The sequence below is a fragment of the Myotis myotis genome, unplaced genomic scaffold (genome assembly GCF_014108235.1).
Source record: "Myotis myotis isolate mMyoMyo1 unplaced genomic scaffold, mMyoMyo1.p scaffold_m19_p_5, whole genome shotgun sequence".
Lineage (NCBI taxonomy): Eukaryota > Metazoa > Chordata > Mammalia > Chiroptera > Vespertilionidae > Myotis > Myotis myotis.
This window is the reverse complement of record NW_023416357.1, coordinates 66,973,515-67,000,652: the sequence shown is the minus strand read 5'-3', so window position 1 is coordinate 67,000,652 and position 27,138 is coordinate 66,973,515. Positions and strand designations below refer to the sequence as shown.

Genomic DNA, 27,138 nt, shown 5'->3' with positions numbered 1-27,138 from the left:
TAAGTGCCCATCAGCAGATGAATGGATTAGAAAACTGTGGTACATCTACACGATGGAATACTATGCTGCTGTAAAAAAGAAGGAACTCTTACCATTTGCAACAGCATGGATGGAACTGGAGAGCATTATGCTAAGTGAAATAAGCCAGTCAATGAAGGAAAAATACCACATGATCTCACTCATTCATGGATAATAAAGACCATTATAAACTTATGAACAAAAATAGATACAGAGGCAGAGCTGCCTCAAACAGACTGTCAAACTGCAGTGGGAAGTCCGGGGAGGGGAGGGGGGCCAAAAGGGGGGGTAAGAGATCAACCAAAGGACTTATATGCATGCATATAAGCATAACCAATGGACACAAAACACTAGAGGGTAGGGGAGGCCAGGGGATTGTCAAGGGCGGGAGAAAAGAGGAGACATATGTAATACCCTTTGTAATACTTTAAGCAATAAAAAATAAATTAAATAAAATAAAAAAAAGAAAAGAAAAGAAAGTTGATATATCAGGACACAATTATCAACTACACCAAACTTAAGAGTACTTTTTAATGTTGTATTTCCTAATTATTGTTAGTTTTGCAGGTGTCTAATAATTAACTTAGTCATAGAATATTAACCTATTTCTTTTTGCCTTCACCACTCCCATTCTATTTCATATTTTGCACATTTGGGGGGCTTACATCTGTTTAACATTAATCTAGATTTGGGTGGCTTTTATTAAGAATACCTTATAAAGTAGGGGCTCAGCTGAATCTCTTCCCTGGGAGGATGTGATTTGTTGAAAGAACCAAGAAGTCTGAAGAGATCTTCACATTTCTCTAATTTATAGATTTGTCTCCCAGCCTAAAATGGCAGTTGCCTCTTCTCCAAGTTCCAGAAATGATTACCACTGACCATCTGGATCTGCCCCAAACTCAAGACTGTAGACTTTCTGCATGTGCGCATACACCCACACACACACACACACACACACACACACACACACACACACATCACAAACTTAAAATGAATGTCAGCCTGAGACACCCATGGGCTTTCCAACCTCATAATTAAATCCACTGACAATTTTCTCTTCTAGCTCACTTGCAAAATAAATGCTTCAAAGAGGGTTAACTTTGCTCTCTCCATGTCTGTGTCCAGTGTGTATACAGTGATGAGGGTGGTGTGGAGAGGAAATATGGGTGTGCCTTGAAATACATACTACAATTTTGAGTTTTCTTAGCTTGCTCATAATTAATTCAGAAACTAAAGTTTGAGGGATCCATGAAGGGCTGAGAAGGGGTGGATGTTCTTGTGCTAATGAAACATAGCTGCATTTAAATATTGTCTTCCTGTTAGCAAATGGAAGGAAATAGACCATTGACTGGAATTCTCTCACTCATTGTTTCCACTGTTCTCCCCACTCCGTCCTCTTTTCCAATGCTCTAACTCTACCTACTTTCTTTGGGGAAATTAAGTGTGGTATTTTTTAGACGTGCTGATCCATATGCCTCTCAAAGCATTCATTTTGTTCTGCATGGATGAGGTGCTGGCTTTCCAGTAGCTCTGGCCCCAGTACCTCCTCATGTCCTCTTCCAAGAAGGAGGCGTGCCATTGGGACCCTCCAGGCAATGGAACACTGTTTCTGTCCACCAGAGTCTTAATTATTTTGCTCACTGTAGCATCAGCGCTAGTCCTTTTTCACCTTGGAATTTGAGGGGATGAAGAAATCTAATTTCTTCAGGAAATCTTTGAAGGGGAAAAGTTTCTAGTAGGCTGATAGATTACTCTCCTAGCTATATGGGTGTGTATGTGGACACAGCAACCTTTCGGTTTCATATACAGACCACAGATGGGACCACCTATTTGGCCTGAAGAAACCGTGTTCCAAGTGGCCCGGGGGGGGGAGGGGGTTATGGGGGATGATATCTATCTCTCTTCTCTCTGAATGTCTTTTTTCTTGTCCTTAAATGGCATATTCTCTAGGGATTTGTCTCATATCTCCGTAAGTGGTGGCCAACTCTCCTTTTTTTTCTCAGGGAGGAAGATGAGTACTCAGAACTTCGATCAGAACTCAGCCAGAGTCAACAAGAGGTCAACGAGGACTCTCGAAGCATGGACCAAGACCAGACCTCTGTCTCCATCCCCGAAAACCAGTCCACCATGGTCACTGCCGACATGGGTGAGTCTGCCTGCTACAAAGCCAGAGCCTGGTTTCTGTAATAGGGATTTATAGAAACGTGAGGCAGCCTGGCTTAAAATTTAATTAAGTTAATTAAGGAGTTTGGTGAATAGATAAAGGCATATCCATTTCAGTCCCTTACATATTACTTTGTTGGTCAAAATGGAACTGAAGAGTTGAATCACTTTCTGTCCTGATGTTTGTGATTCAAACATATGTCACCTCTATTTGAAAATTCTGGCAGGAGAAAACCAGTTATAAAGGCTGCTGGAGTGCTCCAAGTTGCAGTAACAATTAGGATGGAAGGAATAGAAAGGCGAGAATGGGTGGTGACACATTGCAGTGGAAGAACCAAAAGCAACTGTTGGGTAGGGAGGATCCAAAATGACTCTAACATGTTGATCCTGAGTGACTCAGAGAATGATCATATTCCTCAGAAGTTTGATTGAGAAATGAGTTGGGAAATCGATATATTATGTTTGAGGTTGTAGAGAAATGTTCATATGGAAATATCTGGTACTATGTGATTGTATGGTGTGTTTTTAAACTGCAGGTCATGACCCATTAGTGGGTCTTGGAATTATATGAAAAATAAATTATTTTTAAATGAAATAAAATGGGGGTAGGGGATAGAATGACAGTATTGTTTCATGAAAATTATTTGTTACCTGTGTTTATGTAGTAAGTTGCCATATGAAATGTTCCAAGTGTTGGTTGCAGTCAAAATGTTGCAAAACCACTGGACTACTTGGAGATGCCTAACTGGCTCTTTGGAGGGATTGAGGTTGAGGATAAAGGCTTTGAAGCTATGAAGTAAACAGATCCCTTTGGTCAAAAGGGTGGAGAGTCAAAAGAGGGAGGAGACCCATATCTTAGGAAATGTTCACATGTAGGGGAGAGATGGGAGAAGAACCAAGAAAAAGAGGAGTAAGTGTAGTGCAGTGTTCACAGAACTTAAAATTTCATTGAAGAGAGAGACTTGAATCTAATATTACACACGTGTTTAATTGCAAACATATATAAGTACTACAACATTAAAGAACATGGTACCATGAGAATGTATCAAAGGTATTTGATTAAGTTTAGGATTTTCAGGATACCTTCCTCCAGGAAGTGACATTTGAATGAGATCTGGAAGATAAGTAGGAATTAAGCAGATAAAAGAGAAGATGGCATTCAGGGGGCGGGGACAGATGCATTCCAGGAGGTGAAAAAAGGATTTTCATGTTTGAAGGGCACAGAGGTGTGAGACGGAGGCTGGAGAGGCCCGCAGGAGCCAGATCATGCGAGATCTTGTAGACTGTGTTAGAGTTTGATCCTTATTCAAAGATCCACAAAAACCAATGGAAAGATTGTAATCATGGGAGGGAGGGAGGGAAAAAGAAGATCAGATTTGCATTTTGAATGTGTCATTCTGAACTGAGGAGAAAGAATCAGTGGATCAAGAGTGAATGGGGGAGGCCAACTAGGAAGCTATTGAAAAAGTGCTAAGTGGGCAAAATTGTTGCTCAGAATGAGGGTGGTGGCATGTGAGATGTAGAAATGCAAATGGGTATAGAAAAGGTATACAGTGGCACGATCTGGCCAAAGGATTGGGAACAGAGGGTAAAGGGGGTGTGTAGGTGGCAATGCCCCGTACATACATGCCTGGATTATACAGTGGGTGAATGGTGGGGCCAGACACCAATAAGGGAGCACAGAAGAAAAGACCCGGTGGTTTTGCTTTCAATTTTGTTTTGTTTTGTTTGGGGGCAGGGTAGGGTGGGTAGAGATCATGTGTTCTGTTAGGGCATAAATTGAAGGCGCCTGGAGATAACCTGGGTGGAGATGTTTGGGAAGGCAGGAGGCAGTTAGATATACATACGAAGCCAGGAGGAGAGGTGTGGGCTGAAGGAAAGCAGCTAGGAGACATCAGGCTATTTACAGACAGTTACTGAGGCGACGAGAATCTATGTGAGGACTGAAAAGTGCTGATGGAGGGGTGCAGAGCGCCTGCAACTAAGCCTTGGGGGCACCGGCTGATGAGGAGGCTCAGCGGGAGCTCGTTGGCAGGGATGGGCTCTCCTCGTTTCGGTCTGGGTTTAACTGCACCTCCTTCAAAAGCATCTCATGAGCAAGTCCCTGTGCTGACTGTCGCTGCCCCATCTGATTCCTGTATCACATTGCAATGTTAAATAATGTATTTGTATTTCTTTGCTTGACTGACTCTCCCACTAACCTCCCCTGGGCAGAAGCGTGTTTGTTTTATCTACTAGTGTATCTCCAGAACCCCACCACAGGGCCTGGCACCTGGTATGTGTAGAGATACTTCTTTAAGTGAACAACTGAAGCAGTCAACCAAGTATCAAGCCGTCAGTCAGGCAAAGCTATACAGAGGAAATGAGGAGAGTGGTGTCCGGAAGCCGGTGGGACAGAAACGGCTCCAATAAGGAAGAAGGGGTTAGCAGGCTGGGTTGCTGCTAAAGCCAAATGAGACCGATTGAGCTACATCAGAGCCATTGAGAGCTGATACCAATTGAGCCAGACAGAAATGGGTTGAGGAGCGGGGATACCTCTCCAGACCTGAGGTCTTGGCTTCAGGCTTAAACTGTCTCCCTCAAACCTAAACCCAGACCCTGGCCCCACCCATGGGCCCAAGTCCTCCATGCTAAGTTATACCAGCTCATAATCTCTAACCCTAGTGGCCCCCCCACTCTGGACTCTGTCTTCCAGCCTTAGGCAGACAGACAAGTGCAAGCAGCCAAAAAGTTCCCAATTATTAGGGAAGTTCCTACATTCCATAATTTTATTCTATGAAATTAAATAAATGGCCCATTCCAACAAAGTTTCTTAATCAAATAAGGTTGGGAAATGGAAGAATGAAGCCACTTACATGGGCTGGGCATCTGTACGATGGGACTTCTCGAGGTCCTGACATGAGAGAGCATCTGTCCCTCCTTCCCCTCATTAAAAAAATATATGTTCATTACGGCTGGTTCCTTCCTGGGAGAAGGAACCCTGTCTACCCAGTGCCTGTATATGTTCTCTGTCCACAACAGGGGGCATTTATTCATTCAGGAAATCATGGGGAACTGTGCTAGGGGCTGGGGATATAAGACAGACTCTGCCATCAGGTGGCTGTACTCCCATGCTCCAATTCCTCACACCCAGAGTGACATCCCGACTTCTTACCATGACCTACAGGGCCCCCAGAACCTGGGCATCCCCAGGTTCTTTAATGAGGGGAAGGAGAGACAGATGCTCTCTCATGTCAGGACCCTGAGAAGCCCCATCGTAACGACGCCCAGCCCATGTAAATGGCTTTATTCTCCATTTCCCAACCTTATTTGATTAAGAAACTTTGTTGGAATGGGCCATTTATTCAATTTCAAACCTCATCCTCCCCAGTATCCCTGTTTTTCTTTTAGCCTCTGACCTCACTGACTCTCAAACCTGACCAGCCTCCCTCACTTGGTGCTGCCTGATGTCACGTGTCTGCATTGACTTCGTTCCGTATCACCGGCCTTTATCAGCCTCTCCTGCTAGACTGCAGGCTCCCTGTGGGCAGCTGTCCTGTTTACCAATGAAACAGTGCCGGCACATAGTAGGCAATCACAGATTTGAGTAACAGTGAATGCCATCTTGGAGCTCATGATTCTTTGGGGGATGTAGACAGGGAAACAGAGAATGAACAGCAGTGGGGTAAGAACCACAACAGAAGGTGAACAGGGCCCCTAGTGACTCCCTGGGATGGGAGCACTGGAGGACGAGTAGCACTTAATGTACATTCAAACTGAGGGTGAAGTGGGGGCAGTGCAAGCAAAGAGCAGGAGGCAGAGGAGAGGGCTGTGGGCACAGGGCCCACCCCTGCCAGGTCCCCAAGGAGGGAAGGCCCTGGGGACAGCAAGGAGGCCCATTAAGGCTGCAGCAGAGCGCAATGCCTGCGTGTTCATCGGGGCTGGACGTTTGCCTCCTCTTACTCCTCTGCCATTTTCCACTTAAATTGCTTCAATCGGGAAAAAAGCTTCCATATATAAACACCATTATAGGAAATCATTAAAAAGCAGCCATTTCATTATGGTTGCTGTATCTGCAAACATGCATTAGCAGCCCAGAGGTTTCCTTGAGCTGGATTTTATATGCAGTTTGCTTTGGTATCTGTGCTGGTCTCCATTGAAGACTAAGTCAAACCTATTCCCTTCACTGAAAAAGCACTTTTCTTTTGTTTTTAAACCACACCCATCAGAGCTAAGGCTGCCCCTTCAGTAAACTGGCTCCTAGGCACTGCCCCCAGGGCCTGGGGGGCAGAGCAGGGGGTGGGGGGTGGGGGGGTAAGCCAGCAATTTAGAAAGTGTTTTGACTTCCCTGAGCAGTCATGTAAAGGACAAAGGTCCCAGTAAGGCCACAGTGCATCTTAGAATACATTGCATTACCTCTATTCAAACCTGGTGGCACAATTATTTGGAAAATAAAGGTAATTAAATGCACAAAAACAGCGGTAGGAATTGCCGGGGGATTTTTATTTTCTTAATTTGACCAGGAGTTCTCATTAAGAGAGAAGTTGGCTATAACAGCCAGCATGCTTTGCTCACTCGTGTTGTGCCAAGTATTTGCATGCATCCTCAAAGTTGGAGGACGGGAGGCCTTGTAACGCTCCTGATTTATAAAGTTGGGATAACAGAGTGCAGAGGGGTAAGCCACTTACCCAAGGCCGTACAGCTAAGCAGTTGTTTCTGCTGTGTTTTTGCAGATGGCTTTGCTTTGACACGCCTCTGCTTAAACAGCGAGCCGTGCCCATGGCTGGTGTACTGCGCTGGCTGCAGCCCTTTGAGGTCTAGCGCTGAGGGGGAATTTAGGGAGCAGCTGTGTGATCACAGCACCTGGCTAATAGCAGGCTGTTTGTTGTTAATCGAGGTTTTGCGGATCTCCATCCTAGAAACAACACTCTTACACCAAATGATTCTGGGCAGATGTGGGCATATGGCTCATTGCATCATGGGTGTTAGCACGTGTGCGGTGTCCTCGCTAGCAGGCTGTTTTCCCAACTCCGTCAATGGGACAGCAGAGCTTGTCAGGAGCAGTTGTTTGTGAAACTTAACAAAATCCCTGATCCGGGGGTCTTTGCACACAGCCGGTGGTGGGTTCTGCTCCAATATTTTGAGATCTCTGCTGGGTTTAGGTGAGAAATGACTTTTCTGGAATCTAGCAATGCTGAACTCTTTATACCCGTAGGGATGAAAGGAAGCTTGCTTGCTGGTGTGATCATTCAGATAGAGATTTCCTCCTTATGAGTAGTTTTTGGAGGACAACCAAGGAAGAATTTACACATGAAACCTGGTTCTTTGGCACGGCTCTGACTATGAAATATGTTTAACGTTAAAGCCAGATTTTTCCTGGCTTTAATGGCGATGAGGCTTAATGGCTTCAGGAAAAAATGTTCCAAAGTGTCAAGCAGCCACTCCCAGTGGGGAGAAGGGAAAGACGGCCTTGCCTTCTCCAACACACGCTTTCTGCAGACGTGGAGAGAGCGTTTACAAAGGCAAGGCCGCCTGTCTGGAGAAAACTCCATCTCCCTTAGAACGAGGTGGCGAGGTGGCAAGGTGGTCGGTCATCCCCCAGCAATGAATTTTTTTTTTAAATATATTTTATTGATTTTTTCCAGATAGTAAGGGAGGGATAGCCAGAAACTTCGATGAGAGAGAAACATCGATCAGTCGCCTCCTGCACACCCCCCACTGGGAATGTGCCCGCAACCAAGGCACATGCCCTTGACCGGAATCAAACCTGGGACCCTTCAGTCTGCAAGCCGACGCTCTATCCACTGAGCCAAACCGGTTAGGGCGCCCAGCAACGAATTTTTTTTTTTTTTTTTTTAAATATATTTTATTGATTTTTCACAGAGAGGAGAGGAGAGAGATAGAGAGTTAGAAACATCGATGAGAGAGAAACATCGATCAGCTGCCTCCTGCACATCTCCTACTGGGGATGTGCCCGCAACCAAGGTACATGCCCTTGACCGGAATCGAACCTGGGACCTTTCAGTCCGCAGGCCGACGCTCTATCCACTGAGCCAAACCGGCTTCGGCCGAATTTTTAAATGAGAATCAGATGGTTTGTAATCTGATTCTGGAACTTTGAGGAACCAGCACACAGGTTGCAAAGGTGAGGCGGGACTGAAAATCACACCCGGGCTCATTGATGTAACAGGCCAGGCCCTCTGCGCCTGTTTTCTCCTTACTTTGACGAGGCAGCTTACTTTCTCCCGGGGGCTCGGCAGGGTTGGTTCCCCTGAGACCAAACCCAGGGGCGTCCTAGCAATTTCGGACACCGGCTCACGGGAGGCTCTCTGCGTGCTTCCTCCCAGGGCTCTGAGCCTGGTCCAGTAAGGCTGCCTGCACGTGGTCACGGGGCCGAGCGACTGAGGAGCCCGCCTAAGATCATTCCAGAGCTTCCCGTGGAGCGTAACCAAACTCGAGAGCAGGAAAGGTCATTGTCCCCCTTCACCTTGTGTTTCTGCGGAATATCTCCCTCGAATTCGACTGTTTAATAATTTTCAGTCCCCAAAGAGACCTGGGGTGTAAGAGAAATGGAAAGGCGTTTGTTCAAGATGGGCATTTGTCCCATAATTGGCACTCACAACCTCCTTTTCTAAGATACGACAAGCAGTCTTTATTTTCCAAACAGACTGTCCTCTCAGGTTGGATTACTTTCTGGTTGTTTGAAACTCTACGTAAGTTTCCTAAAAAGGGGGTGTTGGCTTCTGAGACGAGCCTCCGAAAGCCGGGTTAGCCTGGGGCCTCACTCGTGTCACTGCATCCCAGCCACCGAGGGGAGCGAGGGGAGCGTGGTGTCAGTGAGGAAGATGTTACAAGCACATTTGGTGCCAGATGCACACCTCCTCCTCCTGCTGCCGGCCTCCTGTGCTCCGTGGTGTGTGCTCTCGGGGCGGGAGGGAGGCTGCCTGGAAAGGGGCTGGGAGTTGAGATGGGAGATGCAGACCCTGAGAGGCGCATTCGGCCCAGAGGTTAGAGAGCTTCGGGAGAACAGTCAGCGGTGAGGCCGAGACCCGGAAGGGGCGACGTCAGGAGGCGCAGTGAGGGGGCTGCGGTTCCCCCTCTAAATGTGCCTCTGTTTCCTCAGGATAACTTCGCAGAGACACAGGTACGGAATGATCTTTAAGGCTCTCCAGAGCTTGCCAAATTGCACCCTTCCGTGCCTACAAAGGTTTCCTCATATCCTTACAGCTGTGCCAGTTCGGGTGATTAGGAGGCAAACAAGTAAAATGATTATGTGTGAACTTGAACTTTTCTACATATGTGTCGTTGGAGCCTTGCTCTGTGGAAGCCACTGCCAGGACTTCTACACGGCAAAGGCCGGAGTGGGCGGGTGGGGCTGGGAGTTCTGTGGGGCGCTGGGGCAGCTTAGAGCCTGGGGTCCTGAAGACATAGCCAGCAACGGGGGTTCTCGTGGCTGAAGGACAGTTTTCCGGCAGTTGATGCTAGGTTATCTTTCTTACGCCTTCACCATACTTAAGACCAAGTTTAGTGTTGTAGAGAGATAAACTGTCAAAACTGCACAGTGACAGCAGCAAAAATGAAAACAAATCTCAGACCCATACGATCTGGCTGAAATAGAAGTCTTGAAAATGCAACCTCGTTTTCTTTGGGAAAGAAACAGAATAGGTTCTTCTTCTCGGTGAGGTTGGGGCCTGGTGGGGGCCTGGCGCGGTGGCAGCTCACTCTTTTTGGCACCATCACCCTGGCCCGAGCCTGTGTGCTTTGGGGATATTTGGGTGTGGCCTGGTGCTTTCAGGAGACATTCCTGTTCTCATAACTGCACTGAGGAGTTGATCGTCATAGTGGTCCCTGAGTTAAACTAGACTTGAGCATATTCTTGCCTTGAATGTTGAGGTATTTGTTTTCTCCTCAATTTTTTATTTTTTAAAAACTTCAAGCTTACATAAAAGATCAAACGAATCCCCCAAATCCTTTGCCTAGATTCACCAATTGTTAACATTTTACCACATATGATTGTGCACAACACTCAGAAATTCTTTTTCAAAACCATTTGAAAGTAAGTTGCACAATTCACAAATGGAAATGTATAATATTTTCCCAGCAACAGGATAATATGTGCCAATATTCATAATCTTTTGACCCATTTATTTCATGTCTAGGAATTTAAGGGAAATATGTCTGTGATATGCCAAAAAAATGATGGTATTTCCAAAGAATGAAATTTTAGTAGTCATAAAATTAATAATTTAAGAAATATTTGTGAAAAAAAACCCAAACATATTATGTAGAGCATGATCTATGTATTTATGGAAAAGGATGTAGAAAATAAAATTCTAAGAGCTTAAAATGAGGTTGAAGGATTATGGATCATTTTTAGTTGCTTCTTTGAACTTTTCTGCTTAGAATTTTATTTAGAATGAACATTCATTTTCTGTAATAAGTAAAAGCCCTTTAATAAAGTTCTTAGGAAAGTTTCTTTCCCCTTTATCTCTCTCTCCCCGTATTCAGCTCCATCCTCACCTCTCCTAGAGCTGAGGGCCTGACTCTACTCTTCCTCAGTACCACCCTCCTTCCCCGCCCCCTGTCCCATTCCTGTTTAGAATCCCTACCCACTTATGCCTTCCTCTCTTTTTTCTTCCAGTTTTATTGAGATATAATTGACATACAACACTGAAGTTTAAGGTGTACAGCATAATTATGAAATGGTTACCACAATGAATTTAGTTAACATCCATCACCTAAAAAAAAAGACACAACACACAGTAAGGTGCAGGAGGGTCATGTGTCAGTTTGTTCACTATTGGTGATGTTGAGGTGTTTTTAAACTATACCGACATCGTTCTTACTCTCTTGTCTTTGGTAGACACAGACGCTTGTACATCACGCAGGGTAACCTCAGTGGATACTCCCTCCTTTCCTCGTAGACCTTCTCGTCGTCTTGTGTTCAGACCTGGAAGTCAACTATTCTGTCATTTTCTGTGTTGTTTTGCTTTTTTCTCGCTGGAGTGAGGGAGGGCCTGGCTGCACGCAGAGGAGAGAGGACTGCTGAAAGGAAAGCACCAGTCTTCCTGGTTAAGCCTTAGAGCCACAACGGGCTCGGAGCTGTTCCATCCCTAGGACATCAGACCTGCTTCCTAGCAGAACGTCGGTGTTGAAGCTGAAAGCATCTGCAGCTCTCTCCCCCACTTGCCTTGCTCTGTAAGGCATGACGTGTGCCCAGGCAGAACAGAGGTGGGGACGCGTGTCGGTCCTCAGAAGGCAGTGGGGGTCATGGTTACGGCTTCATCTGCTGCTCCCCACAGAGATCAGGCGTGAGGACCATTCACAGCAGGCCCCCAGCCACTTCCCTTTCTCAGACTGGCTGAGTGCACTGTGCCTAGTACCTCTAACTTCAGGGGAAGGGCCTCCGCCTTGAGGATCCACCTTAATTGAAAGCTTATTAGCTGGGTGTGGTATGCCACATGGTATGTTTTAGATTCCATGACACTTGGTCAGGGGAAAGAAGGAAACCAGCCCACCGGTATGTGCTTAAGTGAGCAAGAAAGCTGGTTAGGCTTAGTTTTCATAGCCAAGTACATTTCCGAAGTGACTTGGGTCTCCCTCAAACGGCAACAGGAAAGCCTAAGGCTCTGAGTTCTCCAGAAGAATGTAACCTGAGCTGTCTTTTCTGCAGCTGCTGCAGAAGTCTAGCTGGGAAAAGTTACCTTTAGGAAGGACAGCAGGGGCAGGCCTGGGAGGTGGGCAGTGGGCAGGCCTGGGAGGTGGGCAGTGGGCAGGCCTGGGGGGTGGGCAGTGGGCCATGGGCGCTGTGGCCATGCCGCGTCCAACAGGGCCAGCAGCTGGCCATGCTGCAGATTGTTGTGTGCCGAGTGGGGCCCAATGTGGCCAGACCTTCTAATTTTACAAGAATAGTCGTAACTTCTAATGGTTTTTAAATGTTGGCAATTAATTTAAAAATTGTTTTAAAAACAAAAAAGGCTGTGCCAGCCATCAAACCCTGCCCTCCACACGAAACATCTTTGCTGCAGGTGGCTCATTTGCATCCTTTGGTCAAAGGGAGATGTCCATTCCATTTATTCTTCTGTGCGCTCTCTTTCATCTTTGCAGCCAATTAGACAATTGGGAGGCAGAATGCCAAGACTGTCAGCTTAGTCCTTCCCAGGACTCCCTTTGCATTGTACTTTAATGGTCAACAGCTTAATTTTAATTGAAGGCGTGTATAAGAAGAAAGCCTTTGAAATCTGCATATGTGTGAAACTGGCTGAGGAGACTGGCCATCACATCGCTTCATGCCACACATGAAGTCCATGTACCCGAATTCTTGTAGCAGCTATTGCTGAAAACACATAGTCTCCCTTGTGAAGCTGGAACACTTCCTCCTCCCTGACAGGAGATCATTCATTGTTGCTCTGGCTGCCAGGACGCTTGTGTGATGGTTAAGCAGAGTAGTCAGCCCAACAGCTGTTCACTTTTATTGGCTTCCTCAGCCTCTCCCTGGCCCTAATCACTGTGTTTCCCCTTTTGTTTGCTCTACGCAACCTCACATTCTTCTGTGGGAAGATATGAAGAACCTCCGTTGGGAGAATGTGTATTCGATACAGATGGCCTCCTCTTTGTCTCGTGGACGTGGAGCCGAGCTGTTCGTTACCTTTCTTGCCTAAAGCACAGCACAGCCAGGGGGTCTGCTCAGCGTTCCAGGGCAGGTGTGCAGTTCAGTGGCGATACATGCGTTCACAGAATTGTGCACCCATCCCTATTATCTGTTTCTAGAACTGTCTCATCCTCCCAAACAAACTCTGTGTCCATTAAGCCACATTGCCCCACTCCCCCAGCCCCTGGAACCTCTATTCTACTTTCTGCCTCTGAATCTGCCTACCCCAAGAACCTCATGTAAGTGGGATCGCACAGTATTTGTCCTTTTGTGACGGGCTTGTTTCACTTAGGCCAGTGTCTTTAAGGTCCATCCATGTTGCAGGCTGTCTGAATTGCCTTCCTTCGGAAGGCTGAGTAATACCCCATGGCGTGCATATGCCACATTCTGTTTGTCCATCCGTCGATGAGCATTTGAGTTCTTTCCACCTTTTTGGCTATTGTAAACACTGCTGCTATAAACAAGGGTGCACACATATCTTTTTCACTTCTACTTTCCATTCTTTTGGGTATATACTCAGAAATGGGATTGCTACATAATATGAGAGTTCTATTTTTAATTTCTGAGTAACTGCCATACTGTTTTTCACAGCGGTTGCACCATTTTATAGTCCCACCAGCAGGGCACAGGGTTCTAACTTCTCCACAGCCCTGCCAACACTTGTTGTTTTCTGTTGTTCATATATAGTGTCCATCCTGAGGAGTGAGGTGATAACTCATTACGATTTTGATTTATACATGAGACACCTTTTGTTCATCCTGGAACCCACTTAGTCCCTTGTCTCAGCCTCTATTGCTCTTCTGATTCCGTAACATACACCTCTGGCCTCTGTACAGTCCCCAGCTGCCTCAGCCTTTAGTGTTGGCAGGGGCCAGACTGTGCCGGGGGCTGTAGGCCACGGGAAGGAACTGAGCGTTTGTTCTGAGTCTGTGTTTAGAGGAATACGCCACAGACTCTGAAAGAGCATCCCACCTCGTGCTGAGCAGCGCTGGTGCTAGGGTGACTGGTGGTGAGTGATTGGGGCTGTGTGACCACAGTCAGGGGACCCAGAAAACTCGCTCCTGCAGCTTATCCACTTTGTCCTCCTGTGAGGGCCCAGACAGGGAACAGTGACCAGGGCAGCCACGTGTCCTAATTATAAGCTCATCGAGGGCAAGGGCTGGGTCTTACACAGTTTCCGTGTTTTAAAATGCCTAGTGTCTCTGCTAACTCTGGGGGGTTCTGTCTTGTTTCTTCAGTAATATTATGATATCTTTTTTTGCGGACACTCTTTCTGGAGCCAGTGTTTGTCTGAATGGCTGAGCAGGAAGGTAGGCCAGACAACTTATGAGGCCCCACCAGCCCCTCTGACACTTTTTTGTTCTTATTAAAGAACCTCAAGTTGGGGCTGCCCTCAGGTGAAAGACGAGAGGATCAGCTTGGTGTGGCTAAGTAGAAAAGGACTGAAGTCTGCAACCCCTTAGTAAAGGTTTTACATTGCCTCCAAGCCTCAGGATGCCAGCAGGCTGGGATTCGGCTGCCCAGAGTTAAACTTTGAAATTTCAAGCTCTATTGCCATTTCATTTTACTAGAATGGGTTTTTCATGGTGAACGAAATGAAGAGCATTCGCTGCCCACCTGCCTGCTTCACTCATTCTGCCCACGTTCACTCTCAGATAACTGCAGTGACCTGAACTCGGAGCTGCAGCGGGTGCTGACGGGGCTGGAGAACGTCGTCTGCTGCAGAAAGAAGAGCAGCTGCAGCCTGTCCGTGGCCGAGGTGGACAGGCACATCGAGCAGCTCACCACGGCCAGCGAGCACTGCGACTTGGCTATTAAGGTAAACCCTCCCCACCCTCTGTGTGGCTCTTGGCGATCATAGGGGGGAAATGATCAGATCCCTCTCTTTTGAAGTGTGGTTTTCTCAAATACCTGTGAGGAATGAGTGTTTCTGAGAAAGCCATACTCATAGATTGGGCCCCCAGATAGAAGCCGGAGCCCTATACATTTTTGTTGGGCTGAATTGCACTAGAAAAAGTCATTACGTCAGCAGTCAGGATCACTGACTTTGCAGCAAAAATGACAATTTGCTTGGAAACTCTTAGACTGCTAGTATTGAACCACCTCATTTTAGTATGGTTCATCGTGTAGCCCAAAGATTAACTTGGAAGTTTTATTAACGCTTTCTGGCCTCTAGAATATTATTTCAGGAGTTAATCAATTCACGGTGCTAATAAGGGGGAAGTTCCAGGCCTCAGTGAGTCCTGGATCCTGAGCACTCGGTCTCAGCCACGCCTTCCACATCCATTCATCTTACCTCCAAAGGAGAATGAAAAGAGAGGAATTTGCTGCATCTGCACAGACTCATCATGAACAATGGGAACGTCAAGTCTTGTTGATACTGGGCCTCTGGGGTCTTTATATTACTTCACCCTAGCTTAGTGCCCTAGGCATAGTGATTGATTCTGAAAAGTCAGAGAGGGGCCTATGGAAAGGGAAAATGGGATGTGTTACTTGGGGGGAAAAAATGCCTTAGCACTCTAGGCCCAAGCGTCTACCAACAGAAACCCCGGGTGTTACAAAAGAGCTGTGGTATCTCAAGGTGAACCGTGATTCATATTTATAACACAGCTGGCTTTCCATCTTTATTCATCTCAGTTATTAATATGTCAGTGATGTGGTTTGGAGAAGCAACCACTGTTGTTTCTTTGTCTGGAGTCTCCCAGGCCCTATATTTAATTTTAATGTCAACTTGGGTCCTAGCCCCAGCCTCAGCTTTGAGAGGGAAGGAGAAGACAAGGACTTCTGCCAGCCAGCAAGGGACAGAGCAGGCCTCAGATTTGAGAGGAAGGACGATGCACAACACAGGGGAAGTGGCAGTGCGATGGGGAAACCGGTGTGAGCAGCCACGAGTGACCTCCCCTTTTGTTGTTTTTTTGTTTTGTTTTCGAGACCTGTTCCTCATCACCTCTCTTCACCGCCTTCTACTCCGACCTAGGAATCCTCCCTCCTCTCTCACGTCATTTGGCTGCTGCTTCCTTTTCCAGATGACAAGAAATGTGAATGAATGGTGTCTGAACGCCACCAGAAGGAGCTCTTCCTTTTTTTCCAGTTTTCTGCCCGTTCTCTCTCCACTAATACTCTGTTTTAAATGGATTATTTAAAAACTCTCCAAGTGCTATTAAGATTTTGCTCTTCTTAGTTCACAGCTGTCTTATTCGTTAATTAAATCCCTGCTGTCTTAGAGACCTCCACAATGAGCTTCCTCGTTTCTGTGTCACAGGTTTATTTTCGGCCTGGGCATCTTGGGACTGAACCTCATTCACACCCTCTCAGTTCTGCTGTGACACTAGAGCTGGGAACGGCAATGTGGCCTCTCGTTGCCAAGTTGGAACAGGGGAGGCCTGTAATTCAGGAAACCGCAAGTTAGATTTTGTGTGCAGTTGGCAACTTCACGTTTGCATTGTCGGGATCACTAACTGGCTTGCTGTCTGCTGGTGCGTAGTCACCAGCTCTGGGACGTGGACAAAGGAGATAAACATTGTGGACAGTTAGTGCCAGGGAAGGACTGTGTTTTTCTTACTCCGGGGACTGCTGGGTAACACAGACAAGGACCCAAGCAAGCCACAGAATCTGGTTTGAGAATAGGGAGAGGATGATTTGGGGGTGTCACTGATCATGATGACACTTGACAGTGAGGAGGCTGTAGAACCCCCTCCTCCGTGGACACTCGCTCCGTCCAGCATGTTTTCTTCCCCCCCGCTTTCTCCCAGTCACTCACCTGGCTTGTTTTTGTGGCTGTATTTTCTAGACAGTCGAGGAGATCGAGGGGGTACTCGGCCGGGATCTGTATCCCAACCTGGCTGAGGAGCGGTCTCGCTGGGAGAAGGAGCTGGCTGGGCTGAGGGAAGAGAATGAGAGCCTGACCGCCATGCTGTGCAGCAAAGAGGAGGAGCTGAACAGGACCAAGGCCACCATGAACGCCATCCGGGAGGAGCGGGACCGGCTCCGGAGGAGGGTGAGCATGCCGAGTCCACGGCCCGGCCTCTTCCCGAGGGTGTGGGCCAGAGAAGCCAGCGTGCGGAGCCCAGGGCAGCCCCGGGAATTCTGGGGTGTTTATAGCCTTTGGAATCGCTGTCCCTTTCTGGTTATGAAGTCAGTTTTTCTTTTTTTAAGAGATTCTTGAAAGGAAAATCATTTAAAAGTGCTGAGGTGTGGCGAACAGATTTAAAAAAAAAAAACACTATTCCCCAGAATTGCAAATCTAAGTGGATGGTAAACTTATATCAGTGATTCTCAACCCATTCTCCCGGGTGTGCACGTCTGCCCCCAGCTACATTAAAATGTTCTTCTTTTAAGTTAACTAATACTATTTTATAATTTGCAAAAATATATAGACCAGTGGTTCTCAACCTTGGCTGCACATTAGAATCACCTGGGACTCTTTTTAAAATCCTGATTTCTGGGCCTCATCCTCCGGAAATTCTATTTTTTTGTTACTAATGTTGTGGCCCCACCCCATAACAAAGAAACAGAATTTCCGGAGGATGAGGCCCAGAAATCAGGATTTTACAAAGAGTCCCAGGTGATTCTAATGTGCAGCCAAGGTTGAGAACCACTGATACAGACTTTTCCCCTTTGCAGTCTTTTCTAACATTCTTTAAATTTATAGCAGGTGCTCTCACTTATCAGTGAATCTAATGACAAATGTCAACTCTTTTAGTGCAGACTTATTAAGGTTAAAATAATCATATGTATGTGTAGCTGTGTCTATATGTGTGTTTTGTGTATGTGTATATATGTTAAGTATGTGTGTGTAATTCCTGGTATTCACCCCCATGTACCCATGGCTCTATGGCCTGAAGCAGTTTGCAAATCACTCAGTGTAGGAAATATATCCATTACTAAAGACGCTGATGTTTTAGGATAGAAATGTTTGGCAGAATTGTAAAAAGCACTCAGTTTTCCGAAGATGGAGGGGGTTTTTTTCCTCAGGAACCCACAAATACTTCTTTGTGTGGCTGTGAATTTGATCTGTGAATCGACTGGCAGTGAAGCAAGGAGTTCTTCAATCAGAAGCAATTCCCTCTGAACTCCACTTTGAATTACGAGACCCCTTTCTCTCTCAATCTTGGCGATAGTAGAAGTTTGCTTTCTAGTTTTGCTCTAACTGGACATTTTGCACACAGATTAAGTTGAATTAGAGAGGGGGGAAAAGACATCTAGTAATTGTTCTCTCTCTCCCCCTGACTTCTAAAGAACATCTTGGAAATACCTTGTTCTTCCAAAAGGTCAGCATGTATAACTCATTCTGTTTTTAATCCACGTGCACGTTTGAGTGTGGAAGAAATTACTATTTGTGAACGTTATCAGCTCTTTTCCTCACTTGTGGCTAATGTTATAATTAAAAGGCCAGCATCCCTGCCGCTCAGATCTGAACATCATTTTGTCTGAACTCATGTGCATAATAAGCTTGTTTCCAGTACCCAGCTGTATCAGATGCCATTCTTCATCCTTGCATCAGCAGGTGTAAATCACCCCCGTCAGCAAAGACTTTATCTGGGCCAGCTGATGACATTTCCTCCGTGCGAAGGCCCCCACCACCTGTAATTTCCTGGGCTGAGCTCCCTGATGATCATGACTAATGCCCTAATTAGGTGTGCTTGCTCTTAGCATGTGCATTCTGATGGTGCATGTTTTGTGAAGGAAATGTTGGTCCTGGATGTAATTACATATTGTGGTTTAGAATAAATTCCCTCCTCTAACTTGAGTTACTAAAGCACAAGAGAGCCCTGGATTGTGACCAGCAAAAGATAAAAAGCCAGTCCCCTTCTTCAAGTATTTTCTCCAACTCTGGAGGTTAGTCCTCAGAACTGCATCATTTGGATGCTCTGTGCCAGGCCTGGAGCCTGACCACCTCAGGTCACAGCCTGACCTACCACATCACCATGAGTCTGTGACACGTTACCTGACTTCTCTGGGCCGTGGGGATAATGCTAATACCCAACGCAGGGAAATTAGTTAATACTCATAATGCGATTACCTCGCTTCTGATCATACTTAAACAGTCATTTAAGTTTTGCAGTGACTGTGTGGTGTTTTTCATATTTTTCTGTCTTTTAATATGGTTTTATATTGAATGTATATAATTTATATTTCAGTTGCCTCCAAATAAAAATGTGTCCAGGAACTTGTACCTTTTCCTCAACTGGGAATGCCCTCAGGAATTTGTATACATACCCATGGATTGGATCTATTTCCTTTTATTTCAAGACAGTTGTGGGCCTCATAGAATTTGCTAGATGCCTTTGAATGCCAGTTTACTAGCCTTCAATGCTGGACGACTTCCACTCACCGCCACTCATTATGTTTCATTTCCCCGAGGAGGAATCTGTTTCTTGTGGTGGGTTGTCTTCTGTTCTTCATCATGTGCAGCTCTGTGGAGCGTCTGAGGTATGCTTTCATTGCCCTCCTTGCGATACCACATGGTACGTGGCTGGTTTGCCTTTGCTGCCTTTATGGCACCTCCCAATCCACAGTTCATCAAAGCTGCCTGAAAAGCAGTTGGGGTCACTTTTTTTTTTCACTACCCACATTGATTGTATAGAATTTGAACTGACCAGATCAATAGGATTGGTGCTTGCCCCCTGACTGTAATTAAACAAAGTGCTCTCAGTAGATTTTCTGAGCTTGTTCAAGATTTAATTAAATTAGATCTTTAATGTTAGTTAACAGATAGGGCTACTTGGCAGAGCAGACAGCAGGCAATTTTTATTATTGGTCCCAGCTCATTATTAAATGAGATAATCATTTATATCTGCATGCTCTGTACTATACCCATTCATTTCCTCACACTTAAAGAAACAGACTTAATTTAGGTGAGGTGGAATTAATTACTCTAGAAAGGAAGCACTTTGCTTCCTTTGTTTATTCACTTCATAAATGTGATTGGTCGTCTCCTCTGTGCCAGCAGAGGGGTTACAGGGGCGAATAGGACACAGTCCCCGGCTTGAAGGGTTTTGGGGAGACAGGCAAGTAAACAGCTCATTACGATGGTGTATGTCCAGCGGTCGGGAAAGTGAACACAGAGGGTGCCCTGGAGCTTATTGGAAGGACCTGTGGTGGCAGGTCCGGCTTCCCCACACTATTTGCATTTTTTACCTAATTGTTTAGGTCACCTGCCATGTACCAGAATGATCAGTGCTTTCCCCAGATAGTTTGGTAAAAGCAAACTGGATGTGACCACAGGCTTATGTGACCCATTGAATGATAGACTTGAATCAAAAGTGGGCCATACAAGTTCTTTCTGAGATTTTATACAAATTCTTCATAAAGTTCTGCAAGTTCGTGGTGTAAGGTGGTGGGAGCAGAGTTTATTCCTTGCATCCTGTGCCCTTCCTGGGTATTTTCAGTATGTCTGAGAAGGAATTCCATCACCTCTCCTGGGCTGCCTTCACCCTTGGGGTCTGGCTTCTGTTTGGACTCTCTGGTCATCACCACAGTAAACTCAAGAGACTAGAAGACACACGGTTTTGAATCCAATAAAAGTCGCCCTAATCTGAAGTTTCCCTCTCTCAATTTTGTGCACTCTCCCTCAAAATGTCCTTAAAACCCTTAGTGTTAATTAACTTGCCTCAGGAGGAGGTAGGGCAGTATTTCCATCAATGTTAAAAAGGTAACAAGTGTCCCTTTTCCAATCCAGTCACTCTTGGTCCCTAAATGCAGTGTTACATTTATGAAGGGATTTCATTGTTCTGTGTTCACAGGACCCATGTAATAAAATGATCACCCTGTTCAGCTAAAGTCTTTTAAAATATAAATGAGGACTCCCAAATCCAGGTGCTTTTTGGGGGGGGGGGGGGGGGGGAAGCATAGAGACATGGAATTAATTAACGATAGACACATTGAGTTTTATATTTTACATTAAATTATGTGACTTTTGTCAATTGGGAAACCTTCAAGCAAACTTTTATTTTGCTTAGAATTAATAGAAAGGTATTTTAAAAAGTAAAGAAAATTCACTTCTTAAGGATTCAGCATTCAATCAGTTGTATAATTGAAAAGCCAGGTTTTTAAATGGCTGCCATTTGGCACCTTGGTCGGAAAAAGGACAAGTAATCTTTCAGAATGCTGCAGTACCATTTCCTTCCTTCTCATCTGGCCTCCTTCACAGAAAGTGGCCCCAAATTTCTGGTACTGTAGCCTCATGTGGGCGGGGGCGGGGGGGACAGAAGCATGAAAGGAAGGACGTGGGGCAGGAGAGAGAAATTTCCTGCAGGCATTGTCACCCTCAGGGCCCATTTCCCCCTTACACTTTGCAAAGTAAGAATCCTCTCATATATTTCTTTCGGCCATTTTTAAAAAATTATGATTATCGTTTTATGACAGCAAAAAGATACAAATCAGAACCAGCAAAGAAAGAGATGCTTCTGTGAAGTCTGAAAGGGGTAAGCGCAGAGCTCCCGGTTGTCCTCTCCCTGTGGAGTCCAGGACGGCCTTTCCTCCTGTTGGCTGGGACGTGTGACAACACTCAGAGCATCGCCAACCAGGGAGGTTCATCCAAGTTTCAGTATTTAACATTTTTATTGGCGTTTCATTCTGTAGGTGTGACTGATTGAACCATTGGCCATGTGGGGGAACTCAACATGCAGCTCCTTCTCTTTTAGGGAGATCAGGCCTCTATCCTTTGGGCCACCTTTAAGTGTGTGATTATGACAGAGCTCCACCGTGTCTGCCCGTAGTCATTTCACACAGGAGATATCACAGAGATTTGTTGGGGTGGGGTGTTGGTCTAGCACTTGCCCCATGAACTCGCTGACCATGGGAATTTACAGAGCGTCCTCTTCAATGTCCCCAAGGTCCTCCCCCAGAGCCATCAATTATGAATCCATTGGTACCAGTTTCCAGATACTGAACTGGTCCTAAACACTAAATCAAATCCGCCTTCGTATTTACCCACGTTATCTCCAAGGGCACTTGTCGATCAATGGTCACGCTTGAAGGAGTTGAAAAGAGGACTCCAAATTAAACCAAATGGGCCTGCTTAGAAAGAGTAATTACCTTAATGGTTGATCGTGTATTTTATTATGTACTTCTTTCTACTAATTAGTTCGTTCGTAACATACTTAGTATTAGGCTGCCCATCCCTACTGGGAAATAAGATTTAGGGTAACATACAGAGGTGTCCGGAGCATAGTCTGTCTCTGAAGCAGCCTTTCACTGTGAATTGTCTCCTTTAGTTATAGATTTAGTTATTGGCTAAGTCAGTACTCTTTGATATTTTTTACTGAAAATCAGTGACAGTGGAGAGATGTCTGGAAGTGAAATTGTGTGGCCTCATGTGGGTCAGATAAAGACTCATCTTTGTTTTACCTTATTTGGTCTTAGGTCCCATCTGAACTCTTCCAACTCTGCCTTCCCTTCCATGACACTTTTCTTGACCACAGTGTCTGCATACGAAAAAAGCAGGACTTTGAAACTATACTTTATATTACTATGAACTTGTGTAAATTTATCAACTATATATGTGTATATGTAAAAATACTTTAAATAGACCAGAGCAGTGTACACCAGGTCTCATAATAGCCATAAGGAGTTACAGGATATAAGTCAAATGTTACTTGAACTTTTCTAGTGTACTAGTTTCTTTTTGAAATGAATTTATTCTTTTAGTTGTATAATTTTTATTATACAGAAGTTTAAACATAGAAATAGAAGGGACGCTAAAATGCCAAAATACTAAGAGAGACTACATCTAGGCAGTGAAAATACTGGCTGGCATAGCTTTCTTTTTTAATTTCCAAATTAAAGAAACAAAAAATAAAGTAGAGATAGTCTCTATCTCCTGGCTTTAACAACTTTATGTTTATATGTAAACACACTCTTCTCTTTTGTCCTGCATGGAACTTTGTCATATTTTATTTGTCTCTTCTTAGGAGTTTCTTTATATGACAAGGGAGAGGATACTAATATTAGCTAAGTTTAAATTTATAAAAAGATTTGTAAAAAATAAACCCTGTTTCAACGCTTCCGGACCTGGTGTCAGGTGGCTCTTCCTTTGTATGGCTGGTTTATTAGTGGTGATAAGAATAGGTTATACAGCAGTAACAAATGAACCCCCAAATTTCAGTGGAATAGCATACCAGAAGAGCTTGTTTCTTACTCGCATTACATATCCAGTGCAGGTTTGGGGATGAGGGCACTGCTCTGCCCCATATATTCACTCAGGATCATAGGCTGATGGCAACCCATCACCTAAAACATTACTTAAATGGACTCATCCTGCACTAAATTCTCCCTCCCATGGCCTGTTGGCCAGAATTAGGCAGGTGCTCCACTTTAGCCATAGAGGGACTGAGAAATGGGGTGGGGGACAGGTAGATATTTGTTGAGCAGTAAATGTTCCTAACACAGCTGACTTGTTTTTATTTGTTTGAGTGTGACACCGGAGAGACTTGGACATGAGTAAGAGTGCCAGAGAACAGGCGACTTCACTCGCCTGTCTTGGGGTGGTTCTCAACATGTGTGTCAGAATCATTGGGAAGCTCTTTCAAAGGACATATGTCCAGGCCCTTCATGAGCTGCTGAATCACTGAGTGGGGTTAGGGACCCAGCACACCTCCCCATCGCGATCCCAGCAAGTGCTCAGAACAGGAAAAAGGAGTGCCCTTCAGGCACCCACTGGATGTGGGCCAAGCGCCTCTCTAGGCATCTTTACCTCTCTCCATGCAGATAGAGGGAGACAGATACACAGCTCTTCTATATCCTTCTACTCACACCTGGCCTGTTCCTCCTAGGGCCCAAAGTGTAGCAGTGATGAACCCTGCATCTGAAAGACAAGGTTAAGTTGATTCGCACCTGCACAATATATATAAAGCTCTCATTGGCACCAATCGCACACATGTGTTTCAATCTGTCATTGTCAATCTCGAATTTGGTTAGCACTTCTATTATAAAGGGCGCATAGTGTTATTAAAAAATTTCTTCTAATTAATTTCACAGTGTGCACAAATTCGTGCACTGGGCCACTAGTAAGCATATAAGTTCTTTGGTTAATCTCTTCCCTTCCCTGCCCCTCCCTTGGGTAATAAATTCTTAATCTTTTTCTGACAATGTCTTTTTTTTTTTTTTTACAACACTCTTGTTGATACATGTAAATAGCAAATTGCCATAAATTTAGTGGCTTAAGAAAACACAAACTTATCATCTTATAATTCTGGAGGTCAGAAGTCCAAAATGCATCTCACCCGCTAAAGTCAAAGTGTGGTCAGGACTGCATTCCTCCTGGGAGATCTTTTGGAGTTCCTCTTCCTGGCCTTGTCCAGCTCCAGAGACGGCCACATTCCTTGACTCATGCCCTTCCCTCCATCATCAGCAGCATAGTATCTCCAAGCCTCTCCAACTCTGACCCTCCTGCTTCTCTCTCACAAGATGCTTGTGACTGCCAAGGCCCCTGTAAGGTCATCCAGGACAGTCTTCCCATCTCACAATTCTTAACCAGTCCTACAAATACCCTTTTGCCATTTAGGTAACTTAATCACAGGTTTTCAGGATTAGGACATAGACGTCATTAAGGGCCTCCACAGTAGTCTACCTGAGTATCGGATTTTAGGTTGAGAGATTATTTTAAAAACTATAGTCAACAGATTATATTGAGACTGACACTGTCAGACACCATTAAGGTGTTGGCAATACAGTAGTAAATGAAACAAACCAACATGCTGCCCTCGGAGCCTAAGATGTCTATCTCTCCCACTAGACAGCTTTTAAGCTGATCTCTGTCATTTTTGCCGCCTACATTTGCACTACAGTTTTCTAGATATGGAATTATTTTTTTCAGTTAGTTTGGGCAGCATAACAAACTACCCCATTTTAGAGATCTAAAACAGCAAATATGTATTATTATCCTCATGGTTCAGAGGGCAACTGGCTCCAATGGGCAGCTCTCACTTGGGCTCAGATGTGGCTGCAGTCAGATGGTGGCTGGGCTGTCCTGACTCCTGCCTGGCGAATCTAAAAACCACCTCTCCTACTTAGCACTGATGTTAAGTCTCAAGACCTGACGCCACATCTAGAAAACTCACCTACTTTCTTTTCAGATACTGTTTCTCTGTCATCTCCCATGTTCTCGTCATCTGGAACTCCTTTAAAAGTACTTCGGAGCCTGGCTGTGGTGGCTCAGTGGGTTGAGCGTCGCCCCATGGACCAAAAGGTCCTCGGTTCGATTCCCAGTCAGGGCACATGCCTGGGTTGCAGGCCTGATCCCCAGTAGGGGCGTGCAGGAGGCAACCGATCAATGAGTCTCTCTCATCATTGATGTTTCTATCTCTCTCTCCCTCTCCCTTCCTCTCTGAAATCAGTAAAAATATTTAAAAAAATAAAAGTACTTCAGAACCTCAGCAGTCATTTATGTCTCTCATCAATGCTTGCATATTTTGTATCTTTTTAGCTCCCCATGTTGTGTTCTGAATTAATCTCTGCACTATGTTTCAGTTCACTAATTCTCTCTTCAATTTTATCCAGTCTAGAGTTTAACCAGTGATTTCATTGCATTGGTTACATCTTCTGCTGGCTTTTTTCTCATCTACCTATTCTTGTTGATATCCGCCTATTTTTATGTCATAATTTCTTATTCTTTATGGAAATACCTTTCATCTTATTAAAGATTGTAATTGTGTTTATTGTGATATAGCTCACTGTCTCCATTATTTTCATTTCTTCTGAGGTGAGTTCATCTCCTGTGTTAGATTGCTGGCTCTTGTTTCATCCTCCTTCCTCTGCAACCACACTTCCATGTCTAGCAACTTCCTGGTCTTGAGCTCCCAGTCATGGGAGGCTTATGTCTCCTGTTCCCTAATGCTATTGGATGATTTACAACTTAGGTCTCAAGGCAGTGCGTGACCTGGCAAAATCCAGACCTTGTAAGATTGGGGCCCAGCAATATGCAGATAACACACATTTCGACTTCACATCCAAGTGTGTCATGGGTCTGGGATTTTAATCTATATGGTTGGCCCTCTGCACAGTTCTAGGCTTTCTCTCTGGCTTCAAGGGCAGCACTTAATCCACTGTTCACAGATGGTGGGGCAGGAAGGCTCCAGGCTTTATGTGGAGGATCAGCTCAAACAGCCTGATGGAGCCAACTCTTGGTGTCCCGCCCCTACTGACATGAGCAGTCCACGCCCTGCTCTCAGTTCCCCCGGCACCGCCTCCCCCCGAACCTCTTTAGCTTTATTTTTCACTTCACTTCTGGCATCTGGAGATTTTATTGCCTTTCTTTAAACTTGGCAGTGGATTTCTTTCTTATTGTTCCTTTTTATGGCAGCATTTCCATGCAATTTTAATTGGAGGAGTGCCTGTTTATTTCAGCTGGGCTGTCATATGCTGGACATTTTCATTTGTTCTGTACATAGAGTTACTCCCCCTGTTTTCACCACTTCTCATCCTCATCCCCTGTGGTACCTGCCAAAGTGAGAGTCGGACCCTGCCAGCCTTCTCCTGTGGACTGGCCCCCTCCCCTTGTATATCTTACAGAACCCGGCTTTTTCCACTCTGTTTCTTTCATCAGACTCTTCCTTCCAGTGTAGCTTTAAGGAATGTGCTCAAATCTCCTTCCTGCTAATGTTCCAGCATATTCTTTCCACTGTTACGGTTTAATCTCTTTTTACTCCTTACTGTCATTGTCCTGAGGCCTCCAGAGTTTGAGGAAAACAATGCATTTACTCAGTCTACTCTCTTGAATGGAAGAGCTCAGCTGAGTTCTCGGTGCTGTCTAAGCTTTTTTCCCCCCCCTTCGTTTTTGGACCTAGGTCAGCTTTCTTCTTCATTTCTGACATCTGCTATTCCCTCCCCCACTCCTATCAGAGGGGCCTTAATCTTTTCTCTCAGAAAAACAGAAACCTTCTGTCTCCTGTCCTCATTCTCCAGTCTGTGAACTCACCTTCCTTCTTGCCCGTCCTTACCTCTTTGCTTTCTCTCCCGGAGCAAGCGTGCCCCCCTTACTGTCCTCCACTGAGCCTTCCACCCAACAAGCTACATAGGCTCTCTCCTCCCACCCCCACTGCCGAACCTCTTCCCTGGGCAGCCTCCCCACACACCAGATCCCTAAGCTCTGCATCCAGTTCTGACCTTCTTTCTTCAGATTACATTTCTAATTGTTGACTGGGTACCCAGTGCTTCTTTAAATTCAGCATGTCCAAAGCTGGCATCTTCTCTCTGAAAAATTAACTCCTCCTCATGTTGTCCACATTTCACCGAGTAGTACCATGTCCACTGAGTCAACCCACCACAAATGTGGGTGTGTTTGTGTGTTTTTTACTTCCTTGAATAGTTCTAGAAGTGCAGTGGCT

The 27,138-nt window shown here is 45.3% G+C and overlaps 1 protein-coding gene across 4 annotated transcripts in view; it reads left to right on the top strand.

Annotated features, from left to right (window-relative positions):
* Positions 1-27,138, top strand: part of MCC (MCC regulator of WNT signaling pathway) — a 237,668-nt gene that overhangs the window by 161,216 nt on the left and 49,314 nt on the right. For 3 of the 4 annotated variants that reach the window (XM_036308048.1, XM_036308046.1, XM_036308047.1), the window contains exons 4-6: positions 2,022-2,164; positions 14,467-14,630; positions 16,602-16,808. In XM_036308048.1, coding sequence (XP_036163941.1) covers positions 2,022-2,164; positions 14,467-14,630; positions 16,602-16,808 — 514 coding nt within the window. The remainder of the gene's footprint in view (positions 1-2,021; positions 2,165-14,466; positions 14,631-16,601; positions 16,809-27,138) is intronic. The other variant, XM_036308049.1, reaches the window with a different exon arrangement.